This window comes from Capricornis sumatraensis, chromosome 8 (assembly GCF_032405125.1).
Source record: "Capricornis sumatraensis isolate serow.1 chromosome 8, serow.2, whole genome shotgun sequence".
Classification (NCBI taxonomy): domain Eukaryota; kingdom Metazoa; phylum Chordata; class Mammalia; order Artiodactyla; family Bovidae; genus Capricornis; species Capricornis sumatraensis.
In genome coordinates this window covers 99,120,934-99,140,519 of record NC_091076.1, presented here as the reverse complement: position 1 = coordinate 99,140,519, position 19,586 = coordinate 99,120,934, and the positions used below count along the sequence as shown (strand labels likewise).

General features: G+C 38.6%; 1 protein-coding gene across 1 annotated transcript; it reads left to right on the top strand.

Moving 5' to 3' along the window:
• Positions 1-557: 557 nt before the first annotated feature.
• Positions 558-19,133, top strand: NOL11 (nucleolar protein 11). Its single transcript, XM_068977742.1, has 18 exons — positions 558-698; positions 4,830-4,943; positions 5,062-5,118; positions 6,258-6,406; positions 8,054-8,111; positions 8,424-8,568; positions 10,064-10,252; positions 11,620-11,696; positions 12,909-13,032; positions 13,529-13,617; positions 14,017-14,091; positions 14,538-14,722; positions 14,839-14,964; positions 15,246-15,476; positions 15,919-15,997; positions 16,751-16,843; positions 18,467-18,574; positions 18,726-19,133. The coding sequence occupies exons 1-18, from the start codon at positions 558-560 to the stop codon at positions 18,840-18,842; spliced, it is 2,157 nt and encodes a 718-aa protein (XP_068833843.1). The 3' UTR covers positions 18,843-19,133.
• Positions 19,134-19,586: the final 453 nt, after the last annotated feature.

Genomic DNA, 19,586 nt, shown 5'->3' with positions numbered 1-19,586 from the left:
CCTGAAGGAGGAAATGGCAACCCACTCCAGTATCCTTGTTCAGGAGCCTGGCTCCCAAGAGTGGGATACACTGAGCACGATGCCACGGCACGTTAGCCATAGTTAATCTGCACAGAAAAATATTTTTCTTTGCAGACACCGTTCCATGAAGCCGTGGTAGGAATTCCTAGAGAGTTCACTTCCACTAAAAAGATTTACTTTATTTATATTCCGCCACTTGCCACGCCTACGCGTCAGTCCCTCCAGAACAAGGCTCGGCGGATTAAGTTCCTAACAGGTAAGACCTCCCCTCCCCACCCAGCGTTTCCCTTTCAGAGCAGTACATCCGGGACTCGGTGGAGTGGCCTGGGAGGCGGAGCCTTCACGCAAACTCCAGGCCCCGCCTACCCGACGCCTTTCGCAGCGCCGCTAGCGATCTCTGCCCGGCAGAGGTCGCAGGCTCTGCGAACAGGTATCCTAGTTTCCGAGCGCTAGATCCAGCCGGCCTCCTAGTTCTCGCGAGAGAAAGCGCGAAGCCTGCCGGGAGGAACGCTAGGCCGTCCGTAAGTTGGCCCAAAATGGCAGACCTGGAGGAAGGGTTCACGTTGACTGCGGTACCCCTGGGTTCCGGGCCTGACGGACCCCTCGGAGTGGAGCAGAGCGACCAAACCGACCAGTTTCTAGTGACGGACAGCGGCAGGACCGTCATCCTCTATAAGGTGAGAGCGTTAGGATCGGAGTGCCCCCGCTGCCGTCTCGTCCCTTTCTGAGCTCGGAGCCCGAACCTCGGATTTCTCACAAATTCAGAAAGAGCTCGTGCAGCGGACTTATCGGAGAGCCGGCGTGGCCTCCTCGGGACGCTGAATGAGGTCTAGAACTTGACTGGGTTGTTTTCCCTGAGAGAGAGGCGTGTTTCCGAGTTGCAGGCGGCAGAGCGTTTACGTGCACGTGGGCTAGACTCGGAAAGGAAACCTGTATTTTCGCTTCGAATCTCCCGGAGATAGCCTTGCTAAGATCCCTTTCTGGGGCCTCTGTCACCCCAGGTGCCCGCTGAAGGGTTGAACGGAGATTGATTGGGTGGGAGATGTCACTGCCAGAACAATGCTTTAGCAGTGTATCCCTACACTTCTTACCCACTCATGAGGGAGAAAAGTTTTGTCTGTGTTTTGTTTTGGTTTTTTGCTTTGGGGGCAGCTTAGTGGACATCCTGATTCTGAGGGACTTGTTGGTTGCCACCTGTGGTTCACCCTTTGAGTTCTGGGTTACTTTCCTTGAAGTCTACGGTATCTCCGCCCCCTTTTCAGCCTAGCCCAGGCAGTCCTAGACCCCTGGGCCACAGACTGGTTGGTGGCGTGTTAAGAACCAGATTGCATAGCAGGAGGTGAGCCAGCAGGCAGAGCTTCATCTGTATTTACAGCTGCGTCCCATCACTGGCATACCTGCCTGAGCTCTGCTTCCTGTCACGTCAGTGGTGGCATTAGATTGTCAAAGGAGCTTGAACTGTGCATGCCAGGGATCTGGTTGCACCCTCTTTATGAGAGTCATCCCGAAACTATCCCCCACCCCTGTCCATGGAATAACCCATCTTTCATGAAACCAGTCCCTGATGCCAAAAAGGCTGGAAAGTGCTGGCTTAGGTTGCTAAAGCGCACCTAAACTTTGCTTTTAGTGGTCGTGTAGAAAGTAATTGTATTTATGTGAGCTTGTGAACATAGTTTTCTCTGTCTTTAAGAAGCTCTCTATCTCAACATTGCCAATTATCAGAGAAAGGCAAACTGAAACCACCATGAGATATCACCTCGCACCTGTCGGATGGTCGTCATCCAAAAGAACACAGCAAATGTTGGTGAGGATGTGGAGAAAAAAGAACCCTTGTACCCGAGGAATGTAAATTAACACAAACAGTATGGAGAGTTCTCAGAAAACTGAAAGTTTTGTTGTCATTCATTCGCTCAGTCATGTCTGACTCTTTGCGACCCCATGGACTGCAGCACGCCAGCCTTCCCCGTCCTTCACCATCCCCGGAGTTACTCAGACTCATGTCCATTGAGTCAGTGATGCCGTTCAGCCACCTTGTCCTCTGTCATCCCCTTCTCCTCCTGCCTTCTATCTTTTCCAGCATCAGGGTCTTTTCTAATGAGTTGGCTCTTAGCATCAGGTGGCCAAGGTATTGGAGTTTCAGCTTCAGCGTCAATCCTTCCAATGAATATTCAGGGTTGATTTCCTTTAGGATTGACTGGTTTGATCTCCTTGTAGTCCAAGGGACTCTCAAAAGCTTCCTCCAACATCACAGTTCAAAAGCATCAAATCTGCACTCTATATGGCCCAATTCTCACATCCATACGTGACTGCTGGAAAAACCATAGTTTTGACCATGTGAACTTTGTCAGCAAAATGATGTCTGTGCTTTTTAATATACTGTCTAGATTGGTCATAGCTTTTCTTCCAGGGAGCTAGTATCTTTTAATTTCATGGCTGCAGTCACCCTCTGCAGTGATTTTGAAGCCCAAGAAAATAAAATCTGTCACTGTTTCCATTGTTTCCCATCTATTTGCTATGAAGTGGTGGGACTGGATGCCATGATCTTCATTTTTGAATGATCAACATTCATTTTTGAATGTTGAGTTTTAAGCCAGCTTTTTCACCCTCCTCTTTCACTGTCATCAAGCAGCTCTTTAGTTCCTCTTTGCTTTCTGCCATAAGGATGTTGTCACCTGCATATCCGAGGTTATTGATATTTCTCCCAGCAATCTTGATTTCAGCTTGGCTTCATCCAGCCCAGCCTTCTTCATGATGTACTCTGCATATAAGTTAAATAAGCAGGGTGACAAAATATAGCCTTGACGTGCTCCTTTCCCAATTTGGAACCAGTCTGTTGTTCCATGTCCAGTTCTAACTGTGGCTTCTTGACTGGCATACAGGTTTCTCAGGAGGCAGGTAAGGTGGTCTGGTACTCCCGTCTCTTTAAGAATTTTCCAGTTTGTTGTGGTCCACAGTCAGAGGCTTTGATGTAGTCAATGACGCAGAAGTAGGTGTTTTTCTGGAACTCTTGCTTTTTCAATGATCCAGTGGATGTTGGCAATTTGACCTCTGGTACCTCTGCCTTTTCTAAATCCAGTTTGAATCTGGGAGCTCTCAGTTCATGTACTGTTGAAGCCTAGCTTGGAGAATTTTGAGCATTACCTTGCTAGCATGTGAAATGAGTGCAATCGTGTGGTAGTTTGAACATTTTTTGGCATTGCCCTTCTTTGGGATTGGAATGAAAACCTTTTCCATCCTGTGGCCGCTGCTGTTTTTTCCAAATTTGCTGGAAATTTCTCAAAAAAAAAAAACAGTATGGAGATTTCTCAAAAAACTAAAGACTAGAATAGCTATATGACCCAGCAGTTTCACCCCCGGCTATTTATCTAAAAAACCCCAAAAACACTAACACAAAAAGATACATGCACCCTGGTGTATATAGCAGCAGCATTTTTACAATTGCCAAAATAAGGAAACATCCTCAGGGTCCACAAACAGATGAATGGATAAAGAAGTGTATTTATATGTACGTACACACACACAATGGAATAATGTTCACTTATAAAAAACATTATTTTGCCATTTGTAGCCAAAAAACAGGCTCCTCTGTCCATAGGATTCTCCAGGCAAGAGTACTGAAGTGGGTTGTGTGCCCTCCTCCAGGGAATCATCCCAACCCAAGGATGGAACCTGTGTCTCTTAGGTCTCCTACCTCGGCAGGTGGATTCTTTACCCACTAGCCCCACTTGGGAAGCCCAGCATGCAGCAACGTGGATGGACTTGGGGTGCATTTCATTAAGTGAAATAAATCAGACAGAGAAAGGCAAATGCAATCTGATAGCACTAGGTCTGAAAACTACAACAAACTAGTGATGATAACAAAAGACACAGATGCAAAGAACAAACGAGAGGTCACCAGGGGGGAGAGGGAAGGGAGGCGGGGCCAAATAGGGGTGGGGGGGTAAGAGAAAAAACTGTTACGTATAAAATAAACTGCAGGGATAGATTGTACAACATGGGAAATATAGCCAACGTTTTATAATAACTGTAAGTGGAGTACAGCCTTTAAATTGCTAATTACTATATTGTATACCTGTAACTTATATAATATTGTACAGCAATTATACATCAATTTAAAAAGAAAGCTAGCTGCCTGCTTTGAAGTTTGGGGAAAAGGTTGCCAACAGTTCCCTAAACTGTTTTTTTGATGCTTCTGTTGATACCGTTGGTTTTTACCTGGCTGTCAAGGGGACCTTTTGTAGTGTTTGCATAGGAGTGGAATGGCTGATTGGAATTGGCATTATTCCAGCTATCCTTACTTCGTTTCTCATGCCTCTGTTCCAAGAACACAATGGAATCAATTTTTTTTTAATGTACTAATATTGTTGATTATCAAAGTGTGTTACTAATTTTGCATTTTGGAAACTTAGATTTTTCAGTTTAACTACTTTTAAGGTGTGGTAAAATACACATAACAAAATGTAATATCTTAATGACTGTAAGTGTACAGTTCAGGTTATTAAGTACATGCATTCACATGGTTGTGCAGTTGTGCTTACCATCCGTCTCCAGAACCCTTTTCATCTGACAGCTGAAACTCTATACCCATTTAACTCCCATTAAATTCCCAATTACCCCAACCCCAGACAACCATCATTCTACTTTCTGTTTTAAGTGGAATCCATATAATATTTGTCTTCTTATTTTTTAATTTAGGAGCTTTATTAAATGCTGTCATTCTAATGATTTCTTCTTTTGTTTCTATTGTAAATTTAGTTGCTTTAAAATCTGAAGCTGACTTTTTAAATATCGTATGTTCATTTCATTAGGTTTCTGATCAGAAACCCTTGGGGAGCTGGTCAGTGAAACAAGGGCAAATTATAACATGTCCAGCTGTGTGCAACTTTCAAACTGGCGAGTATATTGTTGTACATGATAATAAGGTGAGTTTTCAAAGCTATATATGTAAACAAATCAAATGTTGATTTATTAACTGTTCATGTTATATGTAAATGGATATTGGAATGCTTCTCTTTTTTTAATTGTATGTTTTAATTTAAGGTCTTGAGAATATGGAATAATGAAGACGTCAACCTGGATAAAGTTTTTAAAGCAACAGTAAGTCTTTGGATCCAACATACTTATTTAGTTTATTGGTGAGATGGAATTATTTGTAATGTGGCAGTTATTAATCTTAAAGGGTCTGTGAACATGACATGAATGTTATAATCAAGTTTTCATTCTATTTATTGTATAGTATATCTTGGTAAAATGTCTCAATTTGAGTATGTTAGAAAATGTTATATATTATTTTCATATGATATTGAAGTAATTTAAATAATTAATGAATGACACATTTATATAGTTATTTCCATGCACTTAAATGTTTGTGGTGTGTCCCTTGCAAGAACAAGTGAACTTGATTGTTCCGTTTCCCGAAATAGGTAGAACAGACTCTGCAAGTTCCATGCGGTTAGACATTTTAAGAGTAGCACATGATGAAATGAAAAGGCACTAACTGTGCCTTTTCTCCCAGTGACCCCTAAGTATGTTAATTAACTTTTTCTTATAAAATGATGACCTTAAACTATGTGAATCTTAAAAGCTCACTCTGGTTTTAAGTGTCTAATTCTCGATATAATTGGCACATTTGAGAAGTGGTTCACAATGGAGCTGATACCGTTTCAATGGCAGTTATCACCTGGACCCTTGAAACGTCTAGCTAGCTACGGGTGCTGCCTGTTGGCTCCAGTCTTTCTGTTTACCCTACAGCAACATGATCCTGAATTTTACACTTTTTTTTTTTAATCCCGTGTATGGTGTTTTGGGATTGCAGGTCAGTGTTTTACATGGTGCATGTATTTATGTATGGCATCTGTCTTTTTCTAACACCAGAACCACTTATAACTCTGTATGAATGATTTGGTTTGTACTTCTCTTTGCCTCCAATTTTGAGAGACCCAGTTTGTGGCCTTACCTCCAGTATTTATAATGGAAAGAGAAACAAAAAATGAATACAAGTGATTACTTTGGAGGGGAGCAGGGGAGAGAATAGAGAGTATGGGAGCAAAAGTTAGACTTCTAAATGTACTTTATGTTGTAGATTTGACTTTGGAACCATACATAATTATTAAACAAAAGTGAATCAAAATAAGAATAAATCAGTACCTTAAAGATAAGCCTTCTCTAACTGTCCTTATTCTCTTAGGTGGCAATTGCATTATAATAAAAATTTAAATGTTTTTATGTTCTTCTAGTTGTCAGCTGAGGTGTATAGAATACATTCAATACAGGGAACAGAACCCTTGGTACTGTTCAAGGAAGGTGCAGTTCGTGGTTTAGAAGCTTTGCTTGCAGAGCCCCAGCAGAAGATTGAAACTGTTATCTCTGATGAAGAAGTGATTAAGTAAGTTCTAATACTTACAATTTTTACCAAAAGAAAATGCACTCTGGGGATTCCAGACTCACAGTTTCCAACTCAGGAGGCAAGAGTTCGATTACTGGTTGGGAAACGAAGATCCCACAAACCTTGGGGCACAGCCAAAATTTTTTTAAAATAAAAAACAAACCAACAACAAAAAAACTTGCTAAAAATCATCTGTAGAACCTTAGCCAAAATGACATCCTCCAAAAGCCTTTGGTGTGATAGCGATTGAGGAATCTCTGGCCAAATGAGTCCTGCCCTAATGACACAACTGGTCAGTCAGTTATTTGAACTTGAAGTGGTAATCCCACAAGATTGGAATCTTCTGTCATATAGCCCTGACTGCAAGGTCAGAGCCCATTCCCTTGAAGAAATGTGCAGCTTGTTGTTAGTGGAATCACAAGAGTGCTTTGGAACCTCCTCTTTTCCCAATTCTGGGATAAAACTGGGAAAATAACTCACTCAAATGATAGAAGGAAATGTCCTGATTTCATATCTTTCCAATCCCCATTCTTTTATCACATTTCTTGTTTAATTAACTTGCTGCCCCTCCCGGTGCACCTGATACAAACCAAATATCTAAAAGGCCAAGCAAAGACTTGCACGTAGTCAGTGAGCAGTGGGGATCCTGACCCGTTATATCTTTTTTAAGTCGCTCAGTCATGTCTGACTCTTTGTGACCCCATGGACTGTCCATGGAATTCTCTAGGCCAGCATACTGGAGTGAGTAGCCTTTCTCTTCTCCAGGGGATCTTCCCAACCCAGGGATTGAACCCTGGTCTCCTGCATTGCAGGCAGATTCTTAACCAGCTGAGCCACAAGAGAAGCCCAAGAATACTGGAGTGGGTAGCCTATCCCTTTTCCAGTGGATCTTCCCGACCCAAGGATCGAACCAGGGTCTCCTGCATTGCAAGCAGATTCTTTACCAACTGAGCTATCAGGGAATCTTAGACCTAATTAATGCCTCTGAAGTGTCAGCAGCTGTATTTGGAGGAAATCTTTAGGGAAAAAGATATAGATAAAAGGAATTATCTGGTGGTCCAGTGGTTAGGACTCCATGCTTTCACTGCCGTGGGCCCAGGTTCAATCCTTGGTGGGAAAATAAGATCCCACAAGGCTTGCAGCACAGCCCCCTGCCCCCGCCGCCGCCAAAAAAAAAAGCTACAGGTAGAGAATCTGGGTTCTAATCCCCACTTTGCCAGAAGATGGTTGTGCAACTTTGGTTTCAGGCTGTTACCCTCCCTGTGCTTCAGTTCCCAACGTCACTTGAAAAAGACAGGTGAGATGCTAATATTTTCCTGAGAACACCAGTCCTCAAAATGACCCTGAAAAAATGAGACAGGTCAGAAAAGTTTGAGAAAACATTGCATCTGGTCTCATACACCTTTAATTCATGCTATTATCTTTAAAGCTCTGGGAGCATTGGCAACTTGCATTTAATCCAGGAATGATTAACAGAGGAATGCCTCCTGGGTTCCTGTGGTAGATATTTTGAAACACCGAATTAAGTGTATTCTGCTCTCTCTATGGCTCTGGAAACTAATTTTTAAAAAAAAATCTCTTAAATTTAGATGAAGATGTGTTTCTCTCAACTGGTGATTTGGCATTTTATAATTTTTCTTTTTTTAGGTGGACAAAGTGTTTCATGGTATTTAGGCATCCTGTGCTAATTTTCATTACAGAAAAAGTAAGTGATATCTTTCATTCCTGGCCCATTTTGTGACATTTCAGAGTATGAGTTTTAAAACTAAAATTGGACTTTGATATTTCTTTCAGAAGACTTTGATATCTTTAAAATACTAAAAAGCCTATAGTGATAATTATTTCTATGCCTGAATTAAACATTTTTATAATGTCTAAGATTTAGTTGGACAAGAGGTTTTTAAGCATTCATTACAGTAATTACAGTGGGACAACAGCTGGTCTCAACAGTTAAATATAGTTGGTAAAAATGGGAATATTTTTAAAATAAAATAACCTTTTTTTTTTTTTTTTGCAGCATGGAAACTACTTTGCTTATGTACAAAAGTTTAACTCACGTATCCTAAGCAAATACATGCTTTTACTTGGTCAAGAAGAAAAATGTGTTATACAGAGTTTTAGTACATCTGTAGGTCGGAAATTCATCTCTCTAATCTCATTAAGTAAGTATTTCTTTAAACTTTCAGAGTTTATAAATAAAAGTATCTTACAGGATAATATTTTTCTTTTAAGTTAGTCATTGGATTTTACAGTTTGCTATTGCAGTACTTGCCTTTCCATGCTTTTTAACAAGCATTTATGCCCTCACTTTCTGCATTTTGCCATGTGTAGTCATAGATGTCTGCAAGTCAGTAGTTCTCTTGCAGGTAATTTTTATGTCTTAAAATTTATCATAAGTAATAATAAAACACCAATGAAAAAGGGTGGATCACTTTTTATGGTAAGTCCAGGTTTTTTTATATATTGTAATTAACACCTAAGGTTGGTACTCCCATTTTCTCTTTTCCAACCTTAAGATATAGTGTGCCCTTCTTTGAACAGTGATAGAGTCAAAAGGACACTGCTGCTGCTAAGTCGCTTCAGTCGTGTCCGACTCTGCGCGACCCCATAGACGGCAGCCCACCAGGCTCCCCCATCCCTGGGATTCTCCAGGCAAGAACACTGGGGTGGGCCGCCATTTCCTTCTCCAACGCATGAAAGTGAAAAGGGACACTAACAGAGCAGTATTGGACTCAGCCTGCACTTTACAGTTTTTGTTACTGTTGTTGTTTTTATTGCTTTGGAATTTACCTTTACCTAATCCTCTAAGGTTTAATCTCACTCTTATGTATCTAGGAGGGGAAATGCCTTTGCAATAATTCTCTCCCCCCATTTATGGCTTCTTTTGAAGTTGTTTTGGAAAGGTTAAGGGGGGAAAAGCAAGAGCAGTATTTAGGAAGCATTTCCTATTATCACAATTTCAAATCTTCGTGAAGTTTTTCAATGTGCAGATTTTTACAGTGGCTGTTAAGAAAAAGGCTCCTATCATTTATCATGTCTAGAGGATCGTTGGAATCTGCTTACTATCTTTGCTCAAGAGGAACAGGTTTTGTTAAAGTTTGGCTTATAGGACATATTTATTGTTGAACAGAAGTTTGTGACTTATGTTTCACCTTTTGAACATTGAAGTAAAGGAGTCTGAACCAAAGGATCATAAAATCTTCATATAACATAGCCAGAACCGTGGGAAATCGCCAACAGTTGACCTGCAAAACCCAGCCAATTTTACAGGGTTTTCAGAGTGATGGAGTAATAAGAAATGTAATGTTCAGACCAGATGCTAACTAATCAGAGATGTAGCCATTTACTGACTGGGTTGTCTATATTCATGGCCATCTCCTCGTATTTTAAGTTATTACAGATACTTCAAATTTTCATTTCAGGGTATTATGCCATTTCTTACTGACATTTTTAATATTTCTTCTTCCTCAACTTTAAGTTTGTAGTATAATCTTGATAGGAAACTATAGAGTAATGCAGTTGTTAGATTTGTTTATTTTTCTGGTTAAATCCTCTATCACACTGGTAAAATCTTACAAACAACTTAGTACATTTAGCTATAATAGGTATGGAACTATCCTTATCCAATAATGAGCAATAAATACCTGTTTTCAACAGGCTCTGATGGATGTGTATATGAAACCTTGATACCAATACATCCAAGTGAACCCGAAAAAAATCAGAGGTTAGTTCAGTCGCAGTTGCTCAAGTCTGTGGTGTCTGGCAGTGCTCGAAGTGGTGCTGCACTCAGCATCCTGGATCAAGATCACATAGCAGTCCTGGGAGCACCACGGCCAGATTTTAAGGGTAACTGAAGTTCCATCGGTTACAAAGTCCTTTGGATTTATTCCATCAAAGTGTACCTTTTAGTCTCTTCTTTCTTTTTCATTTATTTATTACCACCCAAAATCATTCTCTTTCCCACTGTAGCCTCTTAATTCTTGAATAGGTCTTTGACTTCATCTTACCTTGATCAATTTCTCTAAAACATTTCCTCATATCACTCACTACCTGAATAGACATTTTTCCAAAGAAGAAATGCAGATAGCCAGTATGCACATGAAAAGATGCTCAGCATTGCTATCATCAGGAAACGCAAACCAAAATCACAGTGAGATACCACCTCAGACCTGTCATCAAATAACACATGTTGGCAAGGATGTGGAGAAAAGGGAAGCCTCATACTCTGTTGGTAAGAATGTAAATTGATGCAGCCACTGTGGAAAACAGTATAGAATTTCTCAAAAAAGCTAAAAGTAGAACTACCATATAACCGAGCAATTCCACTCCTAGGTATATATCCAAAAAAAGCAAAAACTAGTTCAGAAAAAACCTTGGACCCAAATGTTCATAGAAGCATTATTTACAGTTGCCAAGATATGAAAGCACCCTAAGTGTCTGTCAACAGGTGAGTAGATAAAGTGATGTGTGTGTGTATATCCATATATAGACATATGTGTATATATATATGCATATGTATATATACACACAGTGAAATACTACTCAGCCATTAAAAAGAATGAAAATTTTGCCATTCACAGCAACGTGGATGGACTGGGAGGGCATTAATGAAATAAGTCAGAAAGACAAATACTGTATGACATCACTTATGTGTGAAATCTAAGAAGGACAACAAGCTAGTGAAGATAACAACGGAAGCAGAGTCACAGATACAGAGAGCAAACTAGTGGTGCCTGTGGGGAAAGGGGGGGCAGGCAGAATAGGATAGGGGAGTGAGAGGCACAAAGACTGTATAACATAACCTTCAAGAATATGTTGTACAGCATGGGAATATAGCCACTATTTTATAATGACTAAATTGTGAGTCACTATATTGTATACCTGTAACTCATATAATATTGTACAGCAAGTATACTTCAATAGAAAATTAATTAAAAATTAATTTAAAAACTTTTTTTTCTTAGACCAGTTTAATGTTCACAGCAAAATTGAGGGAAAGATACACAGATTCCCATATACCTCCTCCCTGCACGTGTCCACTTCTTACCATGAGATCTCACATCTTTGATTTTCTATCTTCATTACTCATTTTTATACTTACTAAAGTAAGACTTTTGTGTTTAACTTTCCGCCTTCCCCATCAACCCACCCCCTGCTCCGCATTATATACATATACTTGGAAAACTTTGGAATGTGTATGTCTTACCTTATAGAGTGCCTCTCTGTATGGAATACAAAATTTCAAACGCTGCAGACTTCAAAAGAGTTACCACAGGGGACCAGCGGACAAGTAAGTTTTTTTCACCTTGGCTTTTTTTCTTTTAAATATAATTATTTTTGTGTTTGCTAGATATATTGTAAGGGAAGAGACCGCTACAGATCTAAATATTTGTCAGTTTTGATTAAAATAAATTAAATATTTAATTTTCTACCTACAAGATTATACTTAATTTGGCTATTGTTTTAACCATTTCCTTACATTTGTCACTTTCAAAAGACTAAATTAGAAGCTAATTTTAGATCAGGAGAGAACAATTACCTAGTTAATAAAACTTTTAAATCTTGCTTTTGTTTGATCTTTTACTTTCATATTTTGAACTATATCTGAGGGCTGCTACTTTGCCTAATAAATTAGTCTTTTAAATTACATGGTAAACATATCATGGAATTACATAAGAATACTTAAAAGAATTAAAGTTTAAGCTGACCAGACTAAATTATCTGAGGCAAAGGTCCTTGTCTTTCTTGTTCTTCATCGTATCTCCAGTGCCTAACAGGTTGGCTCAATAAGTACTGGTTGCCCAGTGAATGGATATTCACTCAAATCAAGATATAAGATATATGTAAATCAAGATATAGGACATTGTTGATCATTGTAATTAGAGGATAAGAAGACTAGATTTCTCAGCATAGAATGCTGATTTTATATTTAAACAGAATTAACACTTCACAATTCTGCTGTTCTAATAGACTTCACTTTTTTTTTCCCAGACTTCACTTTAGATTTCATGTGAGCTTTTTATTCCTATAACCTATCTCATTTTTACAATTTTATAATTGAGATCATGAGATAGAAATAATATTAAATTCTACTTTTTTCTTTTTAGTACATCAAAACATTTTGCTTATGTTATAGTAGCCTTTGTGAGTTTCATGTTAACAGATGTGTAGTAGTGGCAATATTTATTTTAAACAGTTTATTGGTTTTAAATATATGTATTAATCAGATTTTTATGAGTTAAAAGAAAATATTCTCTAAATTATGCTCTATTCACACATGGGCAAAAATGAGAGCTTTGTAAACCTACCTCAATTAATGAATTGAACGTGTGAGATTATTCTAGAAAGTTATTTACCTTTGCCTTATCCTTTTTTGTCATACTAAGATTCCTTACACCACAAGTTACTGTTTTATGTTATATGGCTCTGTTGAATCAGATCTTAGAAAAAGGGTTTCTTACATTTTTGATAACTTTTTTTTTGACAACTTCTTTTTTTGTAGCTCTGGTATTATGGGGAAAATCTGTTTATGCTACATGGAAAGTTTCTAACTGTAATTCCATACAAGTGTGAAGTGTCATCATTGGCAGGTGCTCTTGGAAAACTCAAACATAGTCAAGATCCAGGTAGGAACTTAAATGTTTGTTTTATTAACTGCAGGCCATTGTATAAACTTCTAGTTGGATATGTAGGTTTTCAGAGCTCCCAGTTTGCATAATCTGTTCTTAATGTTGAGCCACTGTTCATTCACATTTCATTGGTCTAGGGAGATACATTGAGAACAGTCCACGTTGCAGGTACTGCTGCAGGCTGAAGAGCGACACTGTGTTTTAAACAGCAGTGTTCAGACTTTAGGGGTAATGGGAAAGTCCTGCAGACAAAATCAGTGATGCTTTTTCCTCCCTGGTTCATCAGTAGCCTCATCTGTCGGCTTAATGTTGGTGGGCACATGGCCTTTAGGATGTTTACTGATCTGTTATTGGTAGAATGAAATGGACGATAAAGCCTCTCTTGAATTGTGCCGGAGTGGTTGTTTTTTTAATGTTCTTTGTTTGATTGATTGGCTGAGTAAATATCAATAGGTCAAAAAATTCCAGAATTGTGTGTTTTATGTTTTCTTAGGCACCCATGTCACACCTCATTTTGTAAACTGGGAAACATCACAGGGATGTGAACTTGGATCTCAGAACTCAGAGCAGTCAAAGAGAATTGTAAGTTTGGTAGTTTAAATAGAAATCTTAGTACAAATGTTTGATTGGAAGCTTGAACCCTAACAGCCTTATTTAAAAATGACATGTCATCTAGTAGTTTTTTAGGCATGTGTATAAGACCCAACTGTAAAAACAGACCAATTTGCAATTAGTAATAATACCTTCCTGAGCATAGTGATTTTATTTTATTTATTAAAAAATGAAAACCTTAAACTCTTCAAGATATTTAAGTTAAAATTTGAAATAGACCCACTTTTCACTTTAAGAAAACTAAACCCTAAAAAAGTTTGTGATTAGAGCAAAAGTGTCCCAGTCTCTTTGGGACATTTATTTTCTTCTAAATGTCTGTTGGCTCTTTTGTATCACTTTTGAGATCCTAATCAATTTACTGAATTCCAGTTAAGGAGAAGAAAAATTCAAGTGAGTGTACAGCCAGAGGTTCCTGCATCCACACAACTCTTAGCAACCATACAGGTAAATTTTAAAATATTAGAAATACGGAAAATCAATTCATGGTTAAAAGAAATGCCATGTACTTTTTATCTAGCTTCCTTTTGTGATCATTTTTAGAGCTATGGCTAACATTTGTCTGGTACGTTGAGGTTATCAGAGTGATACTTTGACTCGCACCAAGCATTTTGTGAGTTTAATGTGATGGTGCTGGCCTCTTATCTCATTCAATTTTGCATTGAATGTTTGTAATTTAGTTTCTTAGAAGTTTTGATGTCTAAATCCTTGTGGTTTTTGTTTTTTTCCTTGCATTTTGTCTTTGTGCAGTAAATTGTCATATCAACTCCAGTTTCACAAGAATACATGAATGCTGTTAGTGATTTAAGAAAATGTTGAGCTAGGAACTTTCAAGTACAGAGTGACATTTATTAATTGGTACCATACTAAACTGTTTACTTTTGCCCTTCCAGAAAGATTCAGAAAAACATATCGAAGTAGAACTACGTAAGTTTTTGGCTACTAAGCGGACCCCTGACTTTCATACCATTATTGGGGATGTAGTAATAGGACTTCTGGGAAGATGTAAAGCAGAGCCATCATTTTATCCCCGCAACTGTCTGATGCAGCTTGTCCAAACACACGTGCTTTCTTACAGGTAAATATTTCTGCGGTTTTTACAGTTCAGATTTTCATACTCTAAAAAAGGCTTGTAAATTTTTTGCAGTTAAGAGTTCCTTAATATATAAAAGTAATTTGCGTTTTTGGCCTCAGCATGTGCCCTGGCTTGATGGAGGTTGCCTTAGAAAAGACCGACGTGCAGATCCTGCAGCTCTGCCTGCAGCAGCTCCCTGACATCCCTGAGTCAGTCACCTGCGCTTGCCTAAAAGTTTTCTTGAGGTGAGTTAGAAGCTGATGGTCCTTTTCTTTCACTGCCCCCCCCCTTTTTTTTAAAGCCGCACCACATGGCGCGCGGGATCTTAGTTCGCCAACCAGGGATGGAATCCATGCCCCCTTCAGTGGAAGCATGGCATCCTAACCACTGGGTCCCTGCAGAATTCCCTTTCACCGCTTTTCTAATCTATTGTATTTTTTGACTTCTAAAACTTTGAAAATGAAAATTTTGCCAGTAAATTCAAGTATTGATAAGAATTATTTCCTGCTTTCAATTAACATGATAGCATTGATGATGACACTCTTCAAGACGCAGATATCAATATGGAGTCAGTTTCTGACTACATGGATCCTGTACAAGATGGGGAAATGGAAGAACAAACTACATTTCTTCAGAATGGCTTCAATCCTGAGGAAGATAACTGTGACAGCTGTGCTCAGAAGTCGAAGGAGAAGCCTCAGGCCACAGCAGACGAGAGCACTTCGTGCCCCCTTACCCCGAAAAGAGCAGCACTATTGTGTCCTTTGAAACAGTTTCCCTTGTATTGTCTCTTTCCCAGGAATATAATCAATACCAAGCAAAAACTAAGGGGTAGTTAGATAGTTTAAGGTGGGGTTTTTTTTCTTTCTTTTTTTTTTTCCAGATTCTGCTTGAAAATGGATTCCATTCAATATTGTGTTTAAACAGTTTACTTAAACTTTATTATTTAAGAAGCTGTACTAAGATAGAAGCTTTGTCAGTTCTAAAAATTAACGTATTGAATAAATACCAGTTATTTATAACAGTGAAGCATACGAGATGATCTCTAGTGATGAGAATGTTCAGTGATAGAGCTCTTCTAGAAAAGTAGAACTTTTGTATCCATTTAGAAAAAATGTCACTGGGGAAGAGAGTTACTCATAATTTCAGTTGAAAAGCCTTTATTTGTTGAAGTAAGATTTTCCTTTATTCCTAAGTAGAAATGCAATTCTTCGCTCAGCATACAGTGAGACTTTTCTTCTGCCTCATTTGAAGGACATCCCAGCGCAGCACAGCACTGTGAGTATTCTTACAGGTCATACAGGATTTTATTTCTGTATTAAATGTTGCTGTTTAACACTACCCAGCTTTTAGAGCATTCAAAAGGTTGTAGAGTTCTTTCTTCTGAGTAAGAGATTTCCCAGCCCTCAAGGTGAAAAATTGTGCCTAGGAGACTAGATTGATCTGGAGGAGGCAGAGTTCGGCATGATGCTGGTGCCAAACTGGAAGTCCAGGTTCATCCATCTAAGTTACAATTGAGTAGAAACTAGAAGGACTTCCCTGGTGGCCCAGATAGTAAGGAATACGCCTGGAATATGGAAGACCTGGGTTCGATCCCAAGGTTGGAAAGATCCCTGGAGAAGGGAATGGCAATCCACTCCAGTATGCTTGCCTGCAGAATCCCCATGGACAGAGGAGCCTGGCGGGCTGCAGTCTGTGGGGTCGCAAAGAGTTGCCCATGACTGAGCGACTAAGCACGGCAAGCACAGCACAGAAGCTAAAAAGCATCGCCCAGAGAAGGAGTCTCTCTTCTCCACTTACTATTTGCAAACAAAATAAGCCCTTCACCCACCTCTCCCAAACCAAATGAACTCCTCTTTGACGGCAGAAAGTGCATTCGATTTGTTTTTTGTGTCCTTGATGTCTATAGCATGTTTGTTTGATGTATGGTTTATTTCAGTAGCCTCTTAAAATTCTTTCCAGTCTCTTTGTTAGCTTTTTATAGAGAAAAATTTTCTATGAAAGTGATGGTCCTTTTCTCCATCTGCCCAGCTGTTTCTCCAGTATTTGTATTTCCTTTATCTGAAGTGTAGTGAAAATGCTACAATGACTCTTCCTGGAACACACCCTCCAACCTTGAACCAGGTGAGATAATCTTTTTACTTTGATCTGGTGCTGGGAAGAATGATAGATGTTTAGAACTTAAATTTCTGATTCTTTATTGTGATCCTTTTCAAGCATTTCCTCACCTTCACTGGGAGAGGGTGATAATAAGTGTCCTCTGAATAATCTATTCCTAGTCCCTCTTAAAGATAGGTAATACTCAGAGTTGCTTTTAGTCTAGAAATTTTCTGTTCTTTGCGCTAACTTATCTTTCTTGTATCTTTCTGACATAAATTAGATCATAAGGTACAAGCTGTTCTGCGGTTTGGGTTTTTCATTCAGTACTACGCTTTGTGCATTTTCTGGATCAAGATATATATACCTGCACACCATTTGATTTCATAGAAAATCTTAATTTGTTAGTCCCCTGTTGATTAGCATTTAAATTGTTAACAGTTTTTTGCTATTATGAATGAACCTTCAATGAGCATCTTTATACAGATATTCTTACGTATTATGAGAGAACACCTACTGGGTTGATTCTCATTAGTGAAATTACTGGATAAAGGGTACATGCATTTTTAGTTTTGAACATGCCAGGCTACCTTTCCAAGTGTTGTGACAAGAGGTACTATGGCCACAAAGGTCCAAGACTGTACTCTTTGCCAATCGGTAGGTAACAAATGGGTGTTTTAATTTGTATTTCTTTGGTAATGAGCAAGAGACCATCAATTCTTGCCCATTTATAGTCCTTTTTGTGCACTGCCTAATCAGATTCTTTGCCCATTTTTCCATTGTATTTTCTTTTTCGTTTTAACTTGTAAATTATTTATTGTATATTGAGATACTCATCTATTTCTGTCAACGTATTACAAATACTTATTTCCTATCACTGTCTTTTTACTTTCTTTAATGTAATTTCTACCATAGATGAGTTTTTAATTTTCATACTGTTAAAATTGTTGAGCTTTTCCTTTGTGGCTTCTTCTTGGCCGTGTCATGCTTAAGGCCCTTCCCACTCTGAGTATAAAAATAGCCACTGTGTGTTTTTCCATAATAAATTTATTTTCTTTTTCTGTGTTTAATGCTTTGATACATATAAAATTTGTTTTGATGTAGAGGATATATAGGGATCTGCTTTCCCCCCTCCCGCAAATGGATAATTGATTTCCTTAATGCTTTTTCATGGGTGATATTTTCATGTTAACACCACCATTTGAAGATGTAGGCTACATAGGATACTTAAATAAGTGTAAAGTAATTTTATTTTAGTTCTTGGCCATTCATCTATAATACATGACACCCTATTTTTACGTCATAATGTATGTAATATATTTCAGAATAGGAAATGAGTGGGTTCTTTTTTTATAGCTGCCAGTAGTTAATCAAAAAAATTTTTTAAATAAAATATGCTCACTCTCCCTTGGATTAAATATCACTGTGGCTTTCTTTTTACTGACTTATCTGATGGAAAAGACACAATTATGCTTATAAAATGGTAAATATGAAAGCAGAAAAGAGCCTTTTTAGATTGCTTAGAAATTCCTTCATCTCTAAACTAAAATGTTCAGACTTCTGTAAAGAAAGCTTATTTTTCTTATAACTGCTTGATATAATCATAGACTTTGTAAAATCTTAACTTCCCTTTTCACTGTTTATCTTCAGATTATGGATTGGATATGTCTACTTCTGGATGCTAATTTTACTGTTGTGGTAATGATACCAGAAGCAAAAAGGCTACTGTTAAGTCTTTACAAATTTGTGAAATCCCAGGTATGTAATTATTTTATATATACTGAATTCTGTTTGTAACCTTGAAGCATTATTATTAAAGTTTTTCTTGGAATAGCTCTAAGTAGTTGTGGAGGATTCATGTATATGTACAGGTTATGCTAAAAATTTATTTTGGAATTTTTTTCTTTAGATAAGCATTTGTTCCGAGCTCAACAAGATTGAAGTAAGTTTTCGCGAGCTACAGAAATTAAATCAAGAAAAGAATAGTAGAGAATTATACTCAATTGAAGTGCTGGAACTCTTCTGATATTGCTAGTTTTCCTTCATAGACATTTTATGAAGCTCTTTTTTCTGGATTCTTCCTACTCAGCCAGGCAAGAGATGTGTTTTTTTTGACTGTCTCTTCGATGACAAGACAAATACATGTGAAAGTACCTAGACCTTCACTTACTGATGCTCCTAGGTGGAACTGCAGGTTTCATGTGAACCTCTTCTAGGTTACGGACATTGGCGGGGTGAGATTCTCAAACTTTTTAAAATATGGAACTGAGCTGCTTTTAAGTAAACTTATTTGTGTATTGATAAAAGTTTAATTTCTTACCACCTGTTTGAATAGTTCTTTTAATAAAAAAAAATCACCATTGGAGAAACAGTAATACTAGGAAAAATATAGTTTTATCAGAGTCAGAAGCTGTCTGGCCTCATCTGCATTCATAGGGGAGAGAAGAAGGCAGTTCCATGGGCAGGCTGGGGAGGAGCCTTGTACACACATGCACTTATCTCCTGCCATCTTCTCCAGATCTTTACCTAGTTGTACCACCTTACATATCTAGGACTAGAACGTTATCCCTCACGTTACCTCTGTGACTAGATGCTGATTTTGGTTATATTGAATGTTTTGGACTTGCCTGGTGATACAGTGCAGGGGACATGGGTTTGATCCCTGGTCCAGGAAGATCCCACGTGCCACAGAGCACCTAAGCTGGTGTACCAAAGCTTCTGAGCGCACGCTCTAGAGCCTGTGAGCCACAGCTACTGAGCCCTCATGCTG

What these genes read in the sequence shown, in the direction of transcription:
- NOL11 (XM_068977742.1), top strand. Translation starts at nt 558, where the DNA reads ATGGCAGACCTGGAGGAAGGGTTCACGTTGACTGCGGTACCCCTGGGT. An exon ending in CACAGGGGACCAGCGGACAA is followed by an intron (nt 11,697 to 12,908) that starts GTAAGTTTTTTT and finishes CTTTTTTTGTAG; the next exon opens with CTCTGGTATTATGGGGAAAA. An exon ending in CCGAAAAGAGCAGCACTATT is followed by an intron (nt 15,477 to 15,918) that starts GTGTCCTTTGAA and finishes ATTCCTAAGTAG; the next exon opens with AAATGCAATTCTTCGCTCAG.